The sequence below is a fragment of the Sus scrofa genome, chromosome 1, assembly GCF_054392235.1.
Source record: "Sus scrofa isolate SSC_HxYL_T2T_F1_AM1 chromosome 1, Sscrofa_HxYL_maternal_Yorkshire_Landrace_v2.0, whole genome shotgun sequence".
Classification (NCBI taxonomy): Eukaryota; Metazoa; Chordata; class Mammalia; order Artiodactyla; family Suidae; genus Sus; species Sus scrofa.
Genome location: NC_139383.1, coordinates 226,938,828 through 226,962,124, shown reverse-complemented (window position 1 = coordinate 226,962,124; position 23,297 = coordinate 226,938,828). Strand labels below are relative to the sequence as shown.

The 23,297-nt window shown below is 39.5% G+C and overlaps 2 protein-coding genes across 15 annotated transcripts in view; both read right to left on the bottom strand.

The window, feature by feature from the left end:
• Positions 1 to 22,641, bottom strand: part of BRD10 (bromodomain containing 10) — a 120,269-nt gene extending 97,628 nt beyond the window's left edge. For 4 of the 6 annotated variants that reach the window (XR_014821838.1, XM_003121915.6, XM_005660127.3 and 1 more), the window contains exon 1: positions 11,947 to 13,267. Coding sequence is in view for 3 of the 6 variants with exons in the window: in XM_003121915.6 (XP_003121963.3) it covers positions 11,947 to 12,539 (593 nt within the window). In the remaining 3 variants the exon portion in view is untranslated. Of the gene's footprint in view, positions 1 to 11,695; positions 11,763 to 11,946; positions 13,268 to 22,595 lie in introns of those variants that run through there. The other 2 variants (XM_084986103.1, XM_013993582.3) reach the window with 2 other exon arrangements.
• RANBP6 (RAN binding protein 6) overlaps positions 16,302 to 23,297 on the bottom strand; it is a 305,681-nt gene continuing 298,685 nt past the window's right edge. For 6 of the 9 annotated variants that reach the window (XM_084986188.1, XM_084986158.1, XM_084986169.1 and 3 more), the window contains one exon: positions 16,302 to 19,667. In XM_084986188.1, coding sequence (XP_084842314.1) covers positions 17,601 to 19,619 — 2,019 coding nt within the window. In that variant the 5' untranslated portion in view covers positions 19,620 to 19,667 and the 3' untranslated portion in view covers positions 16,302 to 17,600. Of the gene's footprint in view, positions 20,939 to 23,297 lie in introns of those variants that run through there. The other 3 variants (XM_005660115.4, XM_005660116.4, XM_021063932.2) reach the window with 3 other exon arrangements.

The following is a 23,297-nucleotide window of genomic DNA, read 5'->3' as shown; positions in this document are numbered from 1 at the left end:
TCCAAGACATTTTTCTGATTAATTTAATGCAAAGCAAAACCATTATTTAATAGAGTTAAACAAGTCTCTTTGAACACCTAATAGTATAAACATGAACAAAACATAAAACCATTTATATGTATTATTTATCTTCAGGTACTATTCAAATTATTATTTCTGTTAAAGGCCTAATTTTTTCTTCATTTAATTGGAATTTTCATACCATCATAACTTACTGGATGCTTGTTAATTCGATGGTTTCAAACTATAGCTCTCAACCATTTTTGGGGTCTGTGTTCCTCTGTTGATCTAATAAAGTTTTGCATCCTAACCCCAGAAAAATGAAAATGTAGGCACCTGCACACACCTCCACACACTTCTGCAAACTGTGTGGGGTGGGGGATGTTACAGAATGCCAGTTAAAAATCTTTAAACTTTATAAAGGCTTGAAACTCATACTGAACTATAAAAGAGAAGCACAAAATTTAAAAACCAACCAAAAGACTATGAAGCCAGTTAGTATATTACTTTGCCTGATATAATGCAGAGCAATGCTGTGAGAGCTAACCTTGGATCTCTCCTTTTCTTTATCCCCCCCCCCTTTACTTGTCTTTGTAGGGTTGCACCTGTGGCATATGGAGTTTCCCAGGCTAGGGGTTGAATCGGAGCTGTAGCCGTCGGCCTACACCACAGCCACAGCAACATCAGATCTGAGCCTTGTCTGCGACCTACACCACAGCTCACGGCACTGGATCCTTAACCCACTGAGTGAGGCCAGGGATTGATCTCGAGTCCTCACGGATACTAGTCGGGTTCCTTTCCACTGAGCCACAAAGGGGAACCCCTAACCCTGGATCGCTTTTCATTACTCCCCCAAATCAAATGAGAAACACAAAAAATAGAATTACTATCCACAACTGATATATAAGCCCATACAAATAGGTTTAAAAGGATAAATGCAGATGGGAATAGGATCCAGGGTCTTTAACCTTGGGCTTTTAAATTTTTTGGTAACATATTAGCCCTATGCAACAGGGATTACTTATAAATTAATGTTTTAATATAATTCTAAATAAAAATTAATTTTCTCAGATCACAAAGTAGGTAGCTCTGGAAATTACTTTCATGTTCTAAACTCCACTGGAGGAAGAAAGAGAAAAGAAAATTCGTAATTCTGATGTGAAATCAATCACAAAATAGTGTTTTCCTATATCCTAGAAGATATAAGTATCAGTCCTGGAACTTTATGGTGCATAAAAATCTTTTAGGGAACTTATTAGAAATGTAGTTTCCTTATCTCTACTCTGAGATTATGAGTTAACAGATTTAAATATTGTATTCTGGGGCCATCCTAATGCTGGTGATCCAGGAAGGATCCTTTGAGAAACATGCTGCCCAAACCTTTGAAACTAACCTGTAGAACTTATAACTACCTACTTAGTACTTAATTTCAATTCAGTATTTACATATCATTTAACATTTATTTATCCCCTGGGATAGACCACAATGTAAAATAATATAAAAATGTATATATATGTATGACTGGTCACTTTGCTGTACAGCAGAAATGGACATAACACTGTAAATCAACCATATTTTAATAAAAAAGAAAAAATAAACCAGGAAGAAAAAAATCCTTGTCCTTACATTTTTACATTCTCATGAGAGAGGAGAAAAAGATATATAATTAAATCATATTATATGGTAGGTTGCAACAAATGCTATGAAAGAAAACAAGGTTAAGGAGGATGGAGACTGACCAGAGGGAAAGCATTGCAAATGCCCAAGAAAAGCCTTGCAGATAAGGCAGCATCAGAGAAGAAAGTAAGGGAACCAGGAAACAAGTTTATCTGTGGAAGAGAGTCAAATTTAAACCTGCTTTTCCTCAAGCACAAGTATTCAAGGCAGATATAAAATGTCTTCTATTTTATTTATTGATTATATTCTAATGTTTTTATCTTCTAATTTTGGTAATTCAGATGTTAAAAATTGGGCTTGTGGACAAACACAAAAGCTGTAACTGTTTCTACGGGAAAACATTTCTACATAATAAGTTTTTAAGATTATCTGTTTCAGTCCTCAGTGCAAAAATGAAACGGATTTGTTCTTACCTTTTTTTTTTTTTGCTTTTTAGGGCCACACTCACGGCAAGTAGAAGTTCCCAGACTAGGGGTACAATCGGAGCTACAGCTGCCAGCTACAGCCACAGCCACACCAGATCCAAGCTGCATCTGCGACTTACACCACAGCTCATGGCAACCCTGGATCCTTAACCCACTGAGCAAGGTCAGGGATTGAACCCGCAACCTCATTGTTCCTAGCAGGATTCGTTTCCACTGAGCCACGACGGGAACTCCTGTCCTTACATTTAGAACAAACATGAAAATAGACCCTGAGTTCACCAGAATTGTTTACTTAGCAAAATCTTGGTGTTCCTTACTATATTTGTTAGGCAATCTACCACTGAAAGCAGTTTAAAAACATAAAATATGAAATGTCACAGGGAGGGTATTCCCAATATTTCACCTGCATGCACATTTTGTCAGAGCTATTTCTGATCTCAATCTAAAAAAGGTGAAAATGTACACCATTACCATAAAAGCCAATGTACTAGGCTAGTATAGATTGTAGAATTTAAAGGAAACTGTTTACCCTTAAAGCTTTTGCAAACCCAAACTGTAGTTATTATTGCTACCATTCGAAAGAAAACCTATGTCTAGCAGATGAGATGTATCTGAAGGAGAAAGGGGTCTATCTTTTGGAAAGAGATCTCCAAAACACTTCATGTGCTAAACTGAAATTGAAATACTTTCTGTATCATGTCTTGGCAAGTTTTATCACTGATCTAATTTATAAAGCCTAAACTCCCACAAAAGAGCAATACCAGTGAAGTAGTACTTAGAAAGTATAGCAAGAGGTTAAGTTTTACCTTAAACTGGTATATCTCAAACTGTATTCTCATCTTTTTTTTTTATCTTTTAGCAAGATGCCTAGACAGAAACGAACAGGTCTAAATCCCAGATGTACTAACATTTAAAGAGATACCAAAGATATAAAAGAAGTTATAAGAAGAGTTATTTTTGCCCAAAGGTACATCCAACTGACTGTGCTCAAAAGCTTTAAATATGAAAGCTTGGGGTGAGTTTTTAGTACTAGCAATTCCAATCCTTTAAAACTGCATCCACAAAAAAAAATTTATATATTTATATATATATATAAATACACACACACATATTTGTAGATGTATACACAGACACACACACACATATATACAAATATATATACACACACACACACACATATATATATATATACACATGCCACACCCATAGCATACAGAAGTTCCTGGGCCAGGGATTGAACATGTGCCACAGCAGTGACAATGCCGGATCCTTAACCCACTAAGCCACCAGGGAATTCGTGTAGATTTTATATTTTGAATGGTACTATAAAAAATAACAACTGGGAATTCCCATCATGGCTCAGTGATAATAACCCAACTAGTATCCCTGAGGATGTGGGTTCAATCTCTGGTCTCGCTCAGCGCATTAAGAATCCAGCGTTGCTATGAGCTATGGTGTAGGTCCCAGACATAGCTCAGATCTGGCACTGCCACGGCTGTGGCGTATGCCGGCAGCTGTAGCACCAATTCGATTTCTAGCCTGGGAACTTAGTAGGAAAATATTAGAAAGTGGAAGGGGAAATTTATCATCCACAGTTACACTACCCAGTTACAATATTTAATGTGAGTGTACTGTCTTAAAACTTCGATGATACGTATTTTTCACTCAATTCTTAAATATTAATTCCCTTTAAATAAAAGCATTTATTAATTATAAAAGTAATGCTTATTGTTGGAAATCTAGGACATATAAAAATTAAAAGAAGATGGCTCAGCAGAAACTAATCCGACTAGTATTCATGAGGCTGAGGGTTCTATCCCTGGCCTCGCTCAGTGGGTTAAGGATCTGGCATTGCCATGAGCTGTGGTGTAGGTCACAGACACCTTTTGGATCCCACGTTGCTTGTGGCTGTGGTGTAGGCCAGTGACTACAGCTCCAATTTGACTCTCAGCCTAGGAACTTCCATAGGTGCAGCCCTAAAAAGCAAAACAAAACAAAACAAAAATTAAAAAAAATAAATAAAAGAAGAAAATGAAAAATATCCAGGATCTTTCTACTTAGCAATAATCACTACTAACACTTGGTCTTCCTAATAAATCTTTTTTCAATGATATATCCTTACTATCCTGACTTTTAAGCACAATTAATTTTTGGAACATTCACCAGCCCCAGGTAGAAGATGATATAACAAAAAGCTTGCTTACAGATATTACTACCATTGGGGTTTATTAGTGTTTCTCATTACAAAAAGGAATGACTATTTCAAGTAATTTAATATGTATTTTAAAGATTCATATTATTATGGAAGTTCCTTGGAAACAAAAACAGCTATTATTTGTTCCAGGCATTTCTAATCCTGTGGAGAGAGCATAGAGATGATTTAAAAGCTAAAACACAAATATGAAAAGGATTCACTCTTGTCTCCAAAAACATGATTTATTTTCCCTGTTCTAATTTTTTCCTTAGAAATAAAAATAAATATAAGGACACAAATACAATGAGATACCAAATTTAAGGCAAAACACATTACAATCTATTAGGGCATTTTTATTGCACTGAATCTCAATCATTTTCAAATTATTATTTTCAAATGGAACAAAATCTCCTAAAATTCTAAAGACTAATACTTCAAGTAATACCTTCTACTTATTCCAGAATAAACTCTTTTCACCTTCATTAACTGCCTTTTCTCAAGCACTTCAGCTTTTAATAAACATCATACACACTTTAATCATATTTTTCTAATTTCCCTAAATTGAAGATAGTCAATTCTCACACAAAGTCCTGCCTTTGGTCCCTTAAATTTTTACTACACTCTGTTCTGAGCAATCTCATTCTCTTCTTCAACCATCATCCTTCTACAGGTTAATTCCCAATTAAACATCTCTAATCTAGCCCTAGTCATTCTGCTGAGCTCCATATGCAGCCTTCTAATAATTCTCAGCAGAGTACTTTTAAATGCCTGTCTCCTCTCATAGTCTCTCAGCAATCACCATCACCTGGGCTCAAATTTATTTTGGACATCAACCTCTCCTTCACCATATCCCAAAAGCTTGCCATTATACCACTTTTACCTGTTGGTTTACCCCTCTTGTAATCAATCTTATCCATTTTTCAATCCTACTGCTTATTATCTCTTTATTTTTAAATTTTTTGTCCTTTAAGGGCCATGCCCAAGTCATATGGAAGTTTCCAAGCTAGGGGTCAAATCAGAGCTATAGCCACCAGCCTACACCACAGCCCACAGCAATGTCGGATCCTTAACCCACTGAGCGAGACCAGGGATTGAACCTGAGTGCTCATGGATACTAGTCAGATTCATTTCCAAAGAGCCACAACAGGGAACTTCCCTACTGCTTATTATCTCTGATGGTATTAACTCCAGAGTCTTTTAATTGGTTTCCTTTCTTCACTCCTTCTCCCTTCCATTTCAGCCTTCAAACCTCAAAGTACAAGAAAATCATGCCACTCCCTTACTAAAAGCTATGATGGATCTACAAAGCCTACATTCTAAATTCTTTAGCAAGTAATCAAGGTCATCCGAATTAGCCCCAGCTTATCTTTCTAGACTCATCTACCACTACAGGACCTCATCATCCTACACTCTAACCACTGGGTATAAACCATTCCTCTGGAATACTCTGTACTCTCCTGCCTCCACAAATACAATTGTTTTTGTTTACCTACCACCTTGAAGTGAGGGGTAAAGTCATATTTATCATTTAACTACAGGGCTTAACACACTACTTCTCATAGGATAGGTCAAATAATTGTTTAATCAACTCCTCAACTTCACCTATCAATAGTCTACTCATGCCCTGAAAACAGCCCTCTAGAATAAACTCTAATAAAGTATTTTCAATCCCAGCTTTGCCACCTCCCCGAAGTTAGGTAGCGCTCTTCTACACTCCCCTAACACTCTACAGAAAAGCTTATCGCAGTAATCCTCAAAATATGCACCCTTAGCACATCCAGTTGATCCTTGAACAACAGGGATTTGAACTGCACACAGATATTTTTCAAGTATAAATACTACAGCACTACACGATCCTCAGTTGGATGAATCCATATGTGGATGGGGAGTAATCAAGTATATGAAGGGACTTAGGAGGGCCAAGTTAGAAGCAGATTTTCCACTGCAAGAAGGATCAGTAATCCTATTCCTCACATTGTTCAAGGGTCAACTGTAGTTATTTCATGAGCTAAACCAAGATGTATCATCAAAAATCCCAAAAAGATTATGTTCTCCCAGTTTGTAGGGGGAAAAAACTGAGGTACCAGATAAAATCGCCAATTAGGGGTTTCTTCTCATAATATGTTTTAAGCCTTTTGGGTTTCTTAGCAAAAAATCATAAAACTAAATACATCAATGTTTTAGGACATTCTGCTAAAATAGTCCCATGACTTCCAGGTGTTCTTACAATGAACAAGTTTGAAAATCACAGTTTTACACATTTTACCTTTTACCATTACTGTGTATGTGCCATTTTTTAAACTTTTTGGGGCTGGAACTGTGCCCTAAGTCACAGAACAAAGTAGGTGCTCAATAACTGTCTTGTTCATTGAAATCCTTCATCCTTTCACCACTGTACTTAAACCTTTTCTGAACCTTCTAAAATATCATTTTTTAAAAGAATGGCGATTATAATAATAGAATTACATGGAGTATCAAGTTCTGACATTCTAGAGTTCCGAACAAGAAGCAAATCCAGATTCTACTACCACTGGTCCCCAATTTTTGAAGATTTACATAAAAAATAATTACAGAATCCAGTAGGGGTGGGGGAGTTGGGCTACTAAGTAGAAAGAAGCATCTTGCTAAAATTTCCAATTAATTTATTGGTTTTAACTGAGAATAAGTCAACAAAATTAGATTTAACTGAGTCTATAAAATCCATTTGTATTTCAATTACTACTTGTACATATCTACTTTGAAATTTTTGAGGCTTCATGATGATGTTTTTGTACTCTAAAATAGTACTACAAGTACATCTCTATTTTGAAATTTAAGGTTTCATGATGATGTTTTGTACAAGAAAAATATTCTTTTTGTTTAAGTTATAAAACTACATAATCTTTATATTTTAGGAACTTTTTTTTAGAGCCCATTACATTTACCATGTTTTACAGCAACTTAATTCAGAAATTAACTATAGTTTTAACAAGGTTATATTATATTCAAGCTTATTTTCACCAAAATATTACTTTAAATCACCAAAATTAAAATTTCAATTTCAGTTCTGTTGGGGTCATTGGTATTGCCTCTTATATAACTATAGTCTTTTAAAACTATACAGCAATATCCTTTAAGCTTTTGAAATTATTTTAAAATTAAAAAAAAAACAAAAAACAAAGCAACAAAACAAAAAAGGAGTTTCCTTGGTGGCACAGTGGATTAAGGATCCAGCATTGCCACTGCTGTGGTTCAAGATGCAGGTATGGCATGTATTTGATCCCTGACCAGGAAACCTCTGCATGCTGAGGGGTGTGGCCAAAGAAAAAAATTTTTTTTAATTTAAAAGCTTCCAAGAATATAACTTAGGAGTTCCTCTTGTGGCGCAGTGGTTAACGAATCTGACTAGGAACCATGAGGTTGCAGGTTTGATCCCCGGCCTTGCTCAGTGGGTTAAGGATTCGGCATTGCCAAGGCGACTCAGAGGTCGCAGATGTGGCTCAGATCCCGAGTTGCTCTGGCTCTGGCATAGGCCAGGGCTACAGCTCGGATTAGACCCCTAGCCTGGGAAACTCCATTTGCCGCGGGAACAGCCCTAAAAAAGGCAAAAAGAAAAAAAAAAAAAAAAAAAATATATATATATATATATACACATATATATAATTTAAAATTCAGAAAAGATAAATATTCTTATTAGGCATAACTAATTAATTATTAAGTAGTTTCTACTCCTTTCCACTTAGTAGATGATTTTCCCCTTATTTCTAATGCTAATTAAAACTTCTCTCAGTTGCCTCAAATAAATGAATGGGAATCCTTTATAAAATATAACTTTCCTTTTTTTTTTTTTTTTTGCCTTTTTTTAGGACTACACCCATGACATATGGAGGTTCCCAGGCTAGGGGGTCGAACTGGAGCTACAGCTGCCAGCCTATGCCACAACCACAGTAACACAGGGTCCGAGCCAAGTCTGCGACCCACACCACAGCACACAGCAACGCCAGATCCTTAACCCACTGAGCAAGGCCAGGGATCGAACCCGCAACCTCATGGGTCCTAGTTGGATTTGTTTCTGCTAAGCCAGGACAAGAACTCCTAAAATATAACTTTCTTAATAAATTTTTAAAAATATGTAACTCTCTTGAGAGCAGATATGCTAAGTTTCAGTCCTAGTTCTATCACAAATATTATATATAAAACATACTGTTACATGTTAATGTATATTATATAATAAAACTCTAAATTACTTATAGATATATACAAATAGTACTTATACATATATACAAATAGTACTTATACATATCTATAGGTATGACATAGGATTTATATAATACACATACATGTAATGCTATTATAAACATCACTAAGAGCAAACAAAAAAATTTAGAAATTTTAACAAGATAAAGAGAAAATATACTAAAGTTGTAATAATTTATTCCCTCTCCCCAACTGATTATTCTGCATACTTCCTGCAATGCAGACACTACTCTGGAGACCATATTGTAGCCAGAGAAGGTCTAAGTAGTTCTGAGAAACACTATGCTATTCCATGCCTATCACTCACTATAGTTTTGTATTCTGGAATGGCCCTTTCAGTCCCTCCCAAAAAAATCCAAAAACAATCTTCAACTTCTTTGAGAATCAGTTCAAGTATAAACTTCACTATACCTTTTAACTAGTCTTTTTTCCCTTTCTCCTTTCCTCCTTTCACTTGCCATCCCCAAGCTTACCTGCCCCACTTTAGATTCAGGTCTCCTCCAACCTCTTTAATCTCCCCTGAACATTATTTATATGTCCATTATAGAAACATCATCTTTTTCTGGGTCTTTTTCCCTGCTCAACTATATACCACTATATACTCAACAATATACCTGCTCAACTATATAATAAAGAACTTCTTTCTTGGATATCAGGGACATGAATGTCTAGCTCTGGCAGATACTCACAATTATTAAATTATTACCTGTAAAATCAATACTCTCATAGCACAGATTAAGAAACTGAGATTCAAAAAAAAAAAAAAAAAAAGAAAGAAAGAAACTGAGATTCAAGTTACACAATGTGCCCAAGGTACTAATGCCAATGGGCTGCTCTGTAATGATAATGTGGTTTCCTATCTAATATTTCATTGCTTGCTCACTAAAAGGCTCAGCCATATATACAGCAGCTGTAAAATTCTTACAGTAAATCTTAAAATAAGGGTTAATTCCATATCTTACAAAATATGCTAGAAGACAAAAGACAACAAATGATATCATCTAAGTGATTGTTCATTACTAAAATACCATATATGACTTATTTATAAATAAGGTATTTGAGTCATCTATTTTCTGAATATCATATTCATGTGGACAGTTTAGAGAATATTGTTCTGGAGCATCTGTGTATGCTAATTGCATACCAAAGAGTTATAATCTATGCTTTATCTTAAAGTTGTGCCCACTCAAAGCATTTATTTAGTAATGACTCAGATTTTAGGTTAGTACAGAAAAAGAAATGACTTCCTAGTGTCTACAAGTGTAGTTTGGCAAACCTATTATTTACAAAATGTTTGTATACATCAAGTACAAAAAAGTGAGGGACTTGAAATCTTTTTTTTTTTTTTTTGGCCATTTCTTGGGCCGCTCTGGTGCATATGGAGGTTCCCAAGCTAGGGGTCGAATCTGAGCTGTAGCCGCAGGCCTATGCCACAGCCACAACAACATGGGATCTGAGCCACGTCTGCAACCTACACCACAGTTCACGGCAATGCCGGATCCTTAACCCACTGAGCGAGGCCAGGGATCAAACCCGCAACCTCATGGTTCCTAGTTGGATTCTTTAACCACTGTACCACCAAGGGAACTCCAAGGGACTTGAAACTTTATTATAATTAGCTGTTTGAGATCATCATATTACTTTTTGTTATAAAACTGCAAGAATTTTCTCTCTTGGACTACGAATGCCAGGAATATATTATGTTTATAAACAACAGAATATTTTAAGTTCTAAGTATGGATGTTATTAGATCATATGGGAATATATAGTATTTTGAACATGTGTCACTAGGAACGATTCTAAACATTTAGAGATTTACATTTACATAAAAGAGAAACAGGCTCCTTGCTCTTTTGTAGGACTCAAGAAATATTAATTATATACACAACTCTTGTGGAAAACACCTATAATTATTCAGATTATTAGCACTTTCATGCAGCCATTCTCCAGTTTAACTCTAAATCTGTTTCCAATCTGTAAAATTGGATGGTTGAACTAAATGAACTCTATGGCTTTCTTTCAGGTCCAAAATCTTGTGCTATCATTTTGGAATAAATTAAAAATAATGACATGTGAATGGACTGTTTCTTATATGAGTAATAACTATAAAACACACAACTATAACGTCACTAGATAAAGTATTAAAAGTAATTTACAAGGCAAATTTGTAAATTATTAGATTACCAAATAATTCCACATGATGAAAGGATTCAAGAACAGGTTCCTTAGTTTAAACAGAGCTGCCCTATGAGTTAAGCTCTATGTTAACCATTGTTTTCAATGAAAGAAGTCACTGATATTCTGGAAAATAGCATATGGGAGGCCAGTGACAAATAAGATTATTTTAAAATTACAATTATAAATCAAGGAACAAAAATTAACACAGCTTTTCAGGAGATATTCAATAAAAGCAATATAACACAACACTTCCCAGTTTCAGATATGAGAATATTCAACTACCACTACAAGAATTATAATGGTTATAACTTATATTGAGCAAACTTCAGGACTGGCACTTCAGATGTTACATTTATTAATTCATTTAATCCTAAAGCAATCCCATAAATTAGATACTGTCATTATTCCCATTTTACAGATGAGGAAACTGAGGCCAAAAGGTAAAGAGACTTGTTAAGTTCGCTTCCGCTAGTATAGTCAAACTACTGGTTCATTTCAACCACAATTTCCAACAACATTCTATTAGTTTTCTATTCCTAGAGAATTTCTACTAGAAAAATTAATTTGGCTCATATCTATCATAGAATTATAAATTAATGTGTTTATTTTAGTAGCCATCAATAAGCATTTCCTCCTACAGAAAAAAATAATTGACTCTGGATATGAGTGGAGTATACCAAGAGCATGCTGCTATCTGAACTGCATACGACTTCTGATAGAATAAGCACTCCATAAATCTCCAATGACCGATTTGAGTAGTAAAACAATACAATTACTTTTTAATAGTTTCAAACGACATTTTCGCACGAGCCAAAATTATCTAACGATATTTCACTCTAAAATATTTCATGCCAAATAAAGACGTTTAAAAACTTCATGCCAAAACTGCCTAAAAGTTGCAGGTCCAACCAACTTCCACCCCACTAAAACTTTTCCTCTCCCTACCCTTATGGGCACCATTTCACTTTAAATCTACGAACTTTACCTGCTCCTAGGCTCTCAGGAACTCGGCTTCCTTCTCAACTTCTTCACGCCGGGGCTTCGGAGCTTTCAGCCCACACCCACCACACCCCTGCAGGCCCCCGCCCAGCGCTGCTCCTCCTCCCGGGGTTCTCCAGCACCGACTCAGCACCTATCAGCGACGCCCCCCGGTCCCAGGCCCAACCCATCCTCGGACACGTGCAAGGGTGTGTTTGTGTCAGTCAGTCAGTCCCACCGGGGACCCGACTCACTCACCGAGAGAGAAGCGCCAACTTCTGCTCCAGCATCATCTCCAGCTTCTGGCCCTGTTTGGAGATCCAGTGGTCCACTCCATGAAGGCGGTAGCATGTCTCCAGCATCAACCTGAAGTCCGCCACGAACTCGGTGATGCCCCCGTACTGGCCGCTGGCGAACTTCTCCTCCATCTTCAACAGACACATGCCCTGCCTAGGCTGCTGCAGGAGGGCGCGACTGCCCCGTCCCCCGCTGCGCGGCCCCTCGGCCGCCTCCTCCTCCCCGACGGCAACGCCCCCCAAGGGCTGCAGGAATGGGGCGGTGAGGCCCCGGTGTTTCTCCTGCAGGAACTCGCCCAGGATGCGGTAGCCCTGCTGCAGTTCGTAGGTCAGCTCCTGCTCCCTGCAGCCACCGCCCCGGACCACCATCGTCTCCTCCTCCTCTCGGTCGTCCGCGTCCTCCCGCGAAGAGTCACTCCTCCCTCGGGCCGGCCCTGAGGCCGGGGCCGCCGCTGCCACCTCCTTCTCCTCGTCGTCCTCTTCCTCCGCCGTCGGTGGCGGCCGCTCCTCCTCCCCGGCCGGCTCCATCTCCCCCGGCGTCCCGGGCACGCTCATGCCCCCGGCAGGCCCAGGTTGGGCGGTGTGGAGCGGCCGCTCGAGGCGCCAGGACACGCGTGAGCGCGGGCCGCTTCCTCAGGGCTCGGCTGCGCCGCGCAGCCTCAGCCGCATCGGGTCTCGCTCTCCTCAGCCGCCGGCTCCGCTTGGTGCGCGCGGGGGTCTCTAGCTCGCCGCCGGCGGGGCGGGGTTACATGGCGCGCGGGGGAGGGGGGGAGAGAAGAGGAGAGCCTAGGTGCCCTCCTCTCCCCTCCCCCCGGTGGCGGCGCGCGCGCGGCACTCGCTTGCCTCACCCCTCCGCGCCCCGCCCGGCCGCTCTTCACCCGCCAGGCCCGGCTTGGCCTCCGCGGCCTCAGCGCCCCACCCCCTCCCGGGCCTGCTAGGGGGCTGGGAGGGGGCGAGGAGGAAGAGGAGTTTTTCTCTCGCCTCCCGGGAGGGGGCCGAAGCGCTGGGCCGCGGCGGCTCGGGCTCCTCCTCCTCTCCCTCACACCCCTTCCCGCCCCTTTCTACCTGCGGGGGACCCGGGCAGGAGGAGGCGGTGCGCGGACAGGGCCGGCGACAACTGTCAGTTAGAAGCCCTGCTGGGCGGAGGAAAGCGGGGGAAGAGGAGGGGCAGGCAGAGAAGGGGGAGGGCACTCAGGCCCCCCCTCCCGCGCCAGGTTGGGGCAAGCTACGCAAAGAGGCAAAAGAAAGAGGCACCGTCGCCATACATGGTGAGCATGCGCAATAGAACACCACCACCCCCACTTTATTTCCCGTCCCGCCCCGCTACGCAAAAGCGAGGACTGGTCTCAGCTATAGGGCCTGAGGCTTGGTAGGTTGCGCGGACTAATGATGTCATCATTTTGTAGACGACTGTAATGGGCAGAGTAGAGGGGGAAGCAAAGCGCCTGCGCAGCTTTGCTGGCCAGCTCCGGAATGTTTTAAAAGCAGGTGGTTCGGAGAGGGTTATTTCTTTTGCGAAACTTTTTAGCGCTCCAAATTAAAAAGTTAATCCTGAAGGATCTTGCTAGGTAACCTTCGGTGATGGAAAATGAATAGTAAGAAGACATGAAACGTAAATCCTAATCCGGCTGTAAAAGGATAAGGGGGAGTGTGTTCTCTCTGCCGGTTTTTTAAACTAGAATTTTGAAAAGTTTAGAAAGGAGGTTCAAGGACTCGACTAACTGAAATATAAATATATGCTCACATCCAAAAGAAAAGGAGATGATCTGCAGAACTCGAGTTTCTGAAAACTCTTGTCCCCAGGTCTTAAAAATAACTCCCCATTTTGGATATTAATCCTACGTTTTGCGTTAAAGTTAAAAAAATTTTTCCACCCTCTCGATTCTTGATATCTGCTAAGAGAAAAGGAAGGAAATGGAACCTCTTTCTAAAAACTTTTGGGACTAGAACAGTCTTCACATATTTCAAATCTAAGCTGTGTAGCATTAAAGAGCAAGACGTTAGCATGACCTTACAATCTTACTACACACTTAAAAATTACTGTTTGGGGACTGCCTAAAAAGTGACTCATCATTCCATTATTTTATATATTCCTTCAAGTGAGGACAAAGGAACTATTCCATAAGGCAGATATGAATGGCTTTTCGTGTTCTATTTTAAAGACACGCATATTACTTATAAGAATGCTGCTGCTTTTAGCCTGAAATTAACAAAATCGAAACTAGAAAGCAAGCATTTTAAAAGTAAAAGCTGAGAGTTCCCGTTGTGGCAGTGGTTAACGAACCTGACTAGGAACCATGACATTGCAGGTTCGATCCCTGGCATTGCTCAGTGGCTTAAGGATTCCGCGTTGCGGTGAGCTGTGGTGTAGGTCGCAGACGCGGCTCGGATCCCTCGTTGCTCTGGCTCTGGCGTAGGCCAGGGCTACAGCTCGGATTAGACCCCTAGCCTGGGAACCTCCATATGCCGCTCTGGAAAAGGCAAAAAGACATAAAAATAAAATAATAAAAGTAAAAGCTGTGTAACTAGAGATAAACTGACTCTTTGAGATTGTTTACTTGCCGTTAATGTTTACTTGCCGTTAATGTGGGCCTTTAAGGCACTGACAAACTTGAAAACTTAAGGTGTTTTTTTTTTTTGGGAGGGGGCCGAAGTTAAATAGCAGTCTTAGGTAAAATGGCTAAGTGGAACACTTTTGAGGTTTTAGGGTACTGACACCCTCCCCTACACACACACCTTATCTAGTTTTCAAGGTTTCCTCTCAGCAGTCATTTGTAATTTATTAGACATTTATAGCATCCTCTCTTCTCAGTGCCCATAAATGTACCTCAGCTTAAAAACAAAGGCAGAAACCAGTCTTGGAATGGCAACCAAAAATGTGTCTGACTGGACCTCCCTCAATTTCCTTTGACAAAGCCCAAGAAATCTGGACCCATCCTACCCCAGTAAATATCCCCTCTTCTCTTTAGCTACCAACCCTATTTAATGACTCAGATATTAGCTTGCATATATTGAACCCTGTGCCACTAAGCGCTTTATATTCATTACCTCCTTTAATTCTCACAATCCTATGAGCTAAGTATTATGCCCGTTTCACAGATGGAGAACTGATGCTTAGGTAAAAAAATAGTTTGCCAAAATTCAGGTCTAGGTCTGAATAGTTCATAATTTTTCAGGTCCCTAATTCCAAGTCATCTGGCAGATTTTTCAATTCTTCATTCACAAGAGTGTTGGGAATTGCTAAAAAATGTTGATGAAGGGCTTCTTAATTAAGGGATACTAATTAAAATAAGGTGGTGCAGGTGAGTTGAAGGAACCTCAGCTATAGGTCATGGAGAGGCCAAGGTGACTATGATCTTAGCTATTATGAAAGTATGACTATGGAGTTCCTGTAGTGGCACAGCAGAAACGAAACCGACTAGGAACCATGAGTTTGCGGGTTCCATCCCTGGCCTCGATCAGTGGGTTAAGGATCCGGCGTTGCTGTGAGCTGTGGTGTAGTTCACAGACCAGGCTCAGATCCTCCGTGGCTGTGGCTATGGCATAGGCTGGCAGTAACAGCTCTGATTAGATCACTAGCCTGGGAAACTCCATATGCCACAGGTGCCGCCCTAAAAAGACCAAAAAAAAAAAAAAAAAGAAAAAGAAAGTATGATCAGCTTTTTGGACTTAAAAAAGTTATACACAGAATATATTGGTTGTAGGTAAATTAGAAAACATAAATGAAAAGAAAAACTGCCTTTTAATCCCACAATCCAGACAAAAACTCTATAATAATTTGTGGTGGGATTTTTCTATTTATTCATCTACACTTTAAAAATTTATCTTTTTTTTTTTCTTTCTTTTTCTTTTTTAGGGCCAGACCCACAGCATATGGAGGTTCCCAGGCTAGGAGTCCAATCAGAGCTGTAGCTGCTGGCTACACCGAAGCCACAGCAACTCGGGATCTGAGCTTCGTCTGCAACCTACACCACAGCTTATGGCAATGCCATGATCCTTAACCCACTGAGTGAGGATAGGGATCGAACCTGCGTCCTCATGGACGCTAGTCAGATTCGTTTCCACTGAGCCACGACAGGAACTCCTAAAAATTTATCTTAAAATTGTGAGTATACTGCACCTAATGTCCTTTTCTTTTTTCCCTCATTAACAATAAATAATTGTAGGGAATGGACAGGAATTAACATCTAAAATCTCAACTTCTTATCTCTGTCTACACTGGCCTAGATGGCCTGCTCATGAACTGGAAGGAGGTGAAACAGGGAGATTCTAATGCAAAAGGAATTCCAAAAACCACAAAAAAGAACACAGCAGAGATAAAAACACCAACACAATACAGCTACCATTTATTAAGCACTTATTAGGTCTTAAATATTTACTAAATACTTTACATACATACTACTCACAGTAGCCCCAGTAAATCATGACAGATGTATTTGTTCTTAAATTTTGGATCAATAACTTGTTGAATAGAAAGATTTTTTCCTATCCTACAAGAAGCCTGACATTAAAGACCAACATTCCAATTAATGTAATTAACCCTAGATTTATAGAACTGTTTTCTCACAATGCACACCTACTTCTAAATGACTGTCTTAAAACTGTTTTCTTTTTCCTGTTTAAAGATAAAATTAATTTTGCTTCCCTTTCATTATCACAATAGAACACTCCTATTAGAATGCTACCATACAATCTATTAAGAACTTCTCCAAAGTAGAAATCTATTTAAGCCCCAATTTCAATCAGGGCTTTTCTTCTTGTTGAACTGCTTTGTGGGGGAAAATGGCATACATATACAATGCAATATTCTGCTCAAACACATAATATTGACGACTCCCATAAATATTATTTACCATTTGTCAAACACTGTGTTGCAGTATGTTACATGCTACCAATGTTAGATATACCAGGACACCCTTTTCAGTAACCATGGTTCTTAGAAGCCTGGATAACTTTTAAAAAAAGAGAGAGAGAGGCCAGCCTGACTAAGATTTTAAAATTCTAACTCTCTGGACACCTTGGGAACTAGAATATGGATACACCTCACTGAGTCTCAGGAGGGCGTTATTACAAAGTTCATATATAAGAGAACACTGCACACATCCACTGTGATATCTCAAAACTCTTCCAATTTCAGCATCCTTCTGTTACTATGAATATTAGGAGTATTATCAAGGAGGAATTAGCCCACCACTATATTCTTCACACACAATTCCAAAGATGATTGTTGTGGAAGTTCTCCTATCCCATATCTGTGAGCTCTTAGTATCTTGTGGTAGGCAGCATGACATCTTGATACCAAATATACTGCTTGCCCAGCATCAGTAACTCAGATAAAACAGCAACAATTTATATACTTCACATCAACTAGATGAAATGTGACAGACATTCTAAGACAACAGAAGAACAGGTTATCACCCAGGCTTGTGTTTAAGAGATAAAACATGCAAGGTGAACAGAAGCTGTAACACTGACTAATTCTGGAGAAACATGAGGAAGGTACATAAGTGGCTTTGCAAGGGGAGAACAGTGTTCTCAATCATAATGGAATCCACTCATAGCACTTATTTTGAGTTACTTTTATTGTAGAGAATATTCAAATAATAGTAAAGTGCTTCAAGCAAAATTTAGCAACTCCTCTAAGGCCTCCTGCTGCTCATTATCAAGTTGGGAAATGCATTCCAACCATAATTCTTCAGAAGTCTGTACCTGACGCACAACATTAGCTAGGCGTTTGGCACAAGGCTCTTCATAGTTAATAGTCTCATTAATTTTCCCTTCTGCAATTATACTGATTATTTTTGGAAGATTAGAATTATTTGGACCAAGTACAACCGGGTGGTTACTTTCAATTAAGTCACAGAGAAAACTCAAAGTCTGAATAGCTTCCTCTTTATCCTCATGCAATGGAAGCCATGATAACCAGTGTGGAAGAACTTCATCTACATTTACACAGTTAGGCTTAAACCTCAAAATCTTCCCTACTGCTGAGATACAGTTCTCTGTAGCAATGACATTTTTTTTGGTTTTGGAGTTTGCACACTTAATAACTTTTACCAGCAGCGGAACAGCTTCAGAACATAAAGAACGATAATCATCTCCACCAAACTGCGCCATAACACCCAGGCCATAAGCAGCAGCTTGCCTGACTTCAGGGTTGTTGTCTCGCATATTTAGCAGCATTGGCCACCGAAAATGTTCCACGTATTTAAATGAGGTTGGACTGCAGTGTTCTATGATATCATCAAATATGCACAATCCCCACTGTCTGTCTGGCCATGGCCTGTTAGAACAAATTAGATTTACAATTAATGGAAGCAGCTGTTCAAACCATGGTAAAATCTTTTCTTTATAAGTACTAAATAATGAGTGCAAAATATCTGATACTTTGGTCAGAATATAAACATCACATTCATCCTCATCTTGCAGAGACATTTCAACTTGTTGGTCGTAGTTTTCTTCCCGTCTTTTAACCTGTCTCAATTCTTGGTTTTTAAAGTGCCCTTCAAGTTTCGCTTTTAGTATTTCTCCCAGCTCTTCCAAGTGTTCATCATTAAGGCACCCATCTCCCATTACTTCAATGGACTTTGCAAAAGAATTCATTATTTCTGAGAGTACATCTGTATCAGGTTCAGTCCCAATAGCCTTGATTAAGGGATCACATATGAACTGCCACATCTGTGAAAGATACTCTGGGCCACGAATTCGTGCACATTCCAGAAGAAAAGGCATGGACTCTGCTGCTGCCACTCGAACGTTGTCATGGAAATAAAATTTCAGTAAAGGAACCATCAGTTTTACAACTTGTTCTGTATATCCCACAAATCCTTCCCTTAACTCCTTAGCATAATAAACCAACATCTGGCAAGCAGTTGCTTTTGCTTCAAGCCCTGAAGTTTTAATTCCAAAACTTTGCTGGTCTCCAAGATTTACAAATTGCCATCCATCATCATCACTCATATTCTCCACATCTTGTGTGTCTAAGAGAGCAACATCAGGTTTAGCTGAAGCAGTCTTAATAAGAGGCTCAATAACTAGTGGAAGGTACTGTTGAAAATCATTTCCAAGAATTTTACACATTCTAGCCCATGCGGGAATCATGTAAGAGGTCTGAGGGTCATCATCTTCCATATTATTTAAGTCTGATTGTGTCTTCAACAATAGTTGCATCACATTTGATGCATCTTGCATAAATTTTTCCTTCCCAACAGCAAGACCAACATGGCTAATGCATTCAATAGTTTTTCCTTTCAGAAGCTTGAGTTCCTTTTGAACAGCAAGCTCAACAATATGCTTCAGTGAGGGCATAAATATATCATAATATGGAACAAATTTTTCTTCTATTGTATCTGCAACTGAGGCAATGGTTGTCACAAGCTGTTCCAAAGCCAACTTAGTTCCATTGCGAATCAACTCTTGAAGTTTAATCACCAAGATGGAATGTAGATTTCTCACCATACTATCCAAATATAGGACAAGCAATGATTTGGGACAGTCTTCAATAAAAATAATAAGTGCAGAAGCTGCATGTGACTGTACACGCTGATTACCTTGATTTTCCATGGTACGCAACAGAGCAGCAATCACCGTCTCATGGAATTTCTTTTGGAAGTTAGGTGCAAAATCTGTAGCCATCTGTCCAAGTGTAGTACAGGCTGCAGCCCTCACCCTTGGATGAGGATCCTGAAGAAAAAGCAAAACAGAGTTAACTGTTTCATCTAGAATTGATTCCATTTGCTGATGGCATCCTTCTCCAATAGCAGATAAGGCCATTAATCCAGCATGTCGATATTTCCAGTCAGGGCTCTGAAGCATCTGCATGATATGCTCCTTAGTCATTGGTAAAACAAGTTTTCCACCGAGCCCACAAGCCAGTCTATCTAGTGCACTCTCAGCAGCAACTGCATTGCTGTCAAAATCATCTTCTTCCATTTCATCAGCATTTACCCAGTCCTCATCATCTTGAAGATCAACCATCATTGCTAATATATGAGGAATTGCCTGTGCAATAATATTTGTATGTTTTTTCAACATTGGGGTTGCAGTTTCAGATAAAGTCACTATCACTTCAAGAGCCAGCTGGCGTTGCAGATTACTAAGTCTGGAGTCTCCACATAACTTTAGACTCAATTGAAGAGTATCTTCTAAATAAGGACCCAAATATTTAGGTACAGTATCTGCAATCTCAACAAGGGACTCTAGCACTGAATCATCATCCTGGTAGCATGAATCATTCACAGCCTGTAAGATTCCAGGAAGCAAGTCTGCAAAGTCTTTGAAAAGAGCAATATTATTCTCATTAGCAAGTACAAATGCAGCTGCAGCTCTAGCAGATAATGTCCTGATTGCTGGATGTTCTTGATCTTGAATACACTGGTCCAACAACCGTTTGATGATATCCAAATCATGCCGTTCTTGGTTCCCAAAAATTCCAGGAAAGTGCCAAAAAACGTGAAGTGCAACTTCCCATAGAACAACATTTTTAGAGTGGATTGAATCAATAAGGAACTTCAGACCTTCCGGCCAGTGGTTAGTGCCATCCTCATCTATCAAATTCCTCGCCAGCACTGCAAAAATATCACAAAGTTTTTTCCTCATGCTAGCATGTGTTTCTAACTTAACGGCCAGTATTAGTTCAATCTTGACGTCCCTCTGAACATCAGAAGGCAGATTTGGATAGACTTCCTCAAACCCAGATGACAAAAGCCGTCGTAGCAGTGCGGCAGCCATTTGTCTCACCTCAAAACCTGCTCTTCTATTTCTGACGGCATCTAAGAGGAATGTAGTCTTACACAGACCTGGGATATTTTCATAGATTTCCTCTGCCTGCCTCCGCACCATACAGCTTGGATTGATCAGGTTCTTCAGAAGCTGGTAAAACTCTTGCTTTCCCGACACAGCCGCCGGCACTCCCGCAGACCCGGACGCCGCCATCGCGTTCTGTCAAAGCCACCGCGACAGGGAGGGAGGGCGGTGGGGGGGGGTGGTCTGAGGCTCGAAATAGTGACGTCATCAAGGCGCCGGGTGGAGATGGGCGGGGGGGGCGTGGAGAGCCCGGTGGCGGGGAGGGTCACCCTCCATCTTTTTTCCAGTGAGATGAAAGTGCAGCCGCAGAAGAGAAAAAAAAAAAGTATGCTGTTGATTGTATTAGGATGGAATTATGGGTGATTTTTTTCCCTTCTGGTTTATTTCTAAACTATCTATTGTTACACTGCTAATTTTAAAACAATTAGGTACTCCTTGAAAATTGCTAAGTGAAAGAAGATCATAAAATGTTACGTGTTGTGTAATTCCAATTATAGGAACGGTCTTAACCAGGCAAATCCATACAGAATGTAAATTAGTGTTTGGCAGTGGTTGAGGGAAAAGAAGAATAGAGAATGAGTACTGGGGCGGTGGCGGGGGTGGATGGGTGTGAAAATGAGGAATTGATTGTGGTGATAACTGCACAACTCTGTGTATTAAAAACCATTGAATTGTACAGTTTAGATTGGTGATTTGTATGGTATGTAAGTAATACCTCAATAAAGCTGTTTATCAAATAAGTGTAATAAAAGATAAAGGCAATGATTACCACCCCACCACTACACCAAATGCAGTAAAGCAGTGGTTCTCAGTCTCAGGTGTGTGCCAGAATCATTTGGCCTATGGATTATAATACAAAATGAGAAAGACAAATGAGGAAAGTATGGTGGGGAGTGACCTGGGATAGTAATCAGAACACTAGAATCCTGGTCTTGTCTCTAAATTGATTTTGTACCCATGGTCATGTCACTTGAGACTTTCTTTGCAAATGGTAAAATGCTTTCACAGTTTTTTAGTAGGAAGCTGCTGAGATTATTCTACGAAATAAATGCCCCCGAGTCTAAATGTTATTTCTTTAACTCATGTGTGTCAATCAAAAACAATGATCATTCCTGTAACAATGATTAGATCTTACTTTTGTATTAGTGCCCTGCCACTCTTCATTTTGATGGTTATACAGGTTTTCAAGGTTAGTAGGATAGGTATTATACTAACTTTAGATGAGAATAGAAATTCATGCAAGTTAAGGGATTTGCCTAAAATGACACAGCCGGAATCTCAAATCCACCACTTCTGAAAGCAGCACCAATGCTCTTTCACCATACCACTTCCACATAATTACTCTTGGTTTTGCAACATGATCAAAGGCCTTCGCTTACTGTAAGGTTATCTTAAACATCTCCAAATGGGCTTAATTTTAATTTTGTAACATGCTGCTGCACGTACCCATGAAGAGAGAAAATCACAGTTTTAACGTTTTAACCGGATTATAGGAAAAGCAATCTCTTAAATGACATTGTAATATGTAATACTGTGCTCATTTAGGAAAAAACCTAATTCTCTAAACAGTGTTTCTTATTCTGTAGACCATAAGCAAACTGGGTCAGAATTACTTGACAAGCTTATTTTAAATACAGATATTAGGGCCCGAGTTCTGAACTACTGAATCAGAATTTCTGGGGCATGCAACCCAAGAATGTTGAATTTAATTTTTTTATTTTTTATTATTTAAAAAAAAAATTTTTTTTTAAACAAGTGGCCTGCGGCATATAGACGTTCCCGAGCTAGGGGTCCAGCCACCGCCACTGTAGAAGCAATGCCAAGTAATGTTGTGAGCCACACGGGAAGTCCAAGAATGTCCAATTTTAACAAGCACACTGGGTTTTCACATGAATAGCAAAACTTGAGAACGAATGATGGGATCATTCCAAGATCTTGACTATGGTTCTGCCTCTTGCTCCACAGTCACTGGCTTTTTTACCATTCCTTGAAAAAGTCTAACTGCAGAGCCTTTGCATTTGCTGTTTCAGGAAATATTAATAAGTAGAGGTGGGGGGGGGACTTTCCTTAATACTATATCTATTAGCATATTAATGACATTGAAAACTAGGATGAGATATCACTAAAGACCCACCCTCCACAATATTTTAAATTTGTATCTAAGAATATTAAGCATTTGAAAGGATGTGGAACAACAGGAAACTCTATTTTTGGTGGTAGTATAATAGGTAAAATTACTCTGAAAAAATGTGTTTTGAAAATGCTGGGTTAACATTATGCAATTATTTGTTTATTCTCTCAGCATTCGCTGAGGGAATACTCAAAACATGGTGCTGTGTGCTAGGGATAAGATTAAATATATGAGGATTGAGTTCCTGTCATGGCTCAGTTGCAACAAACCTGACTAGTATCCAAGAGGACAAGGGTTTGATCCCTGGCCTTGCTCAGTGGGTTAAGGATCCAGTGTTGCCATGAGCTGTGGTGTAGGTTGCTCAGATCCCGTGTTGC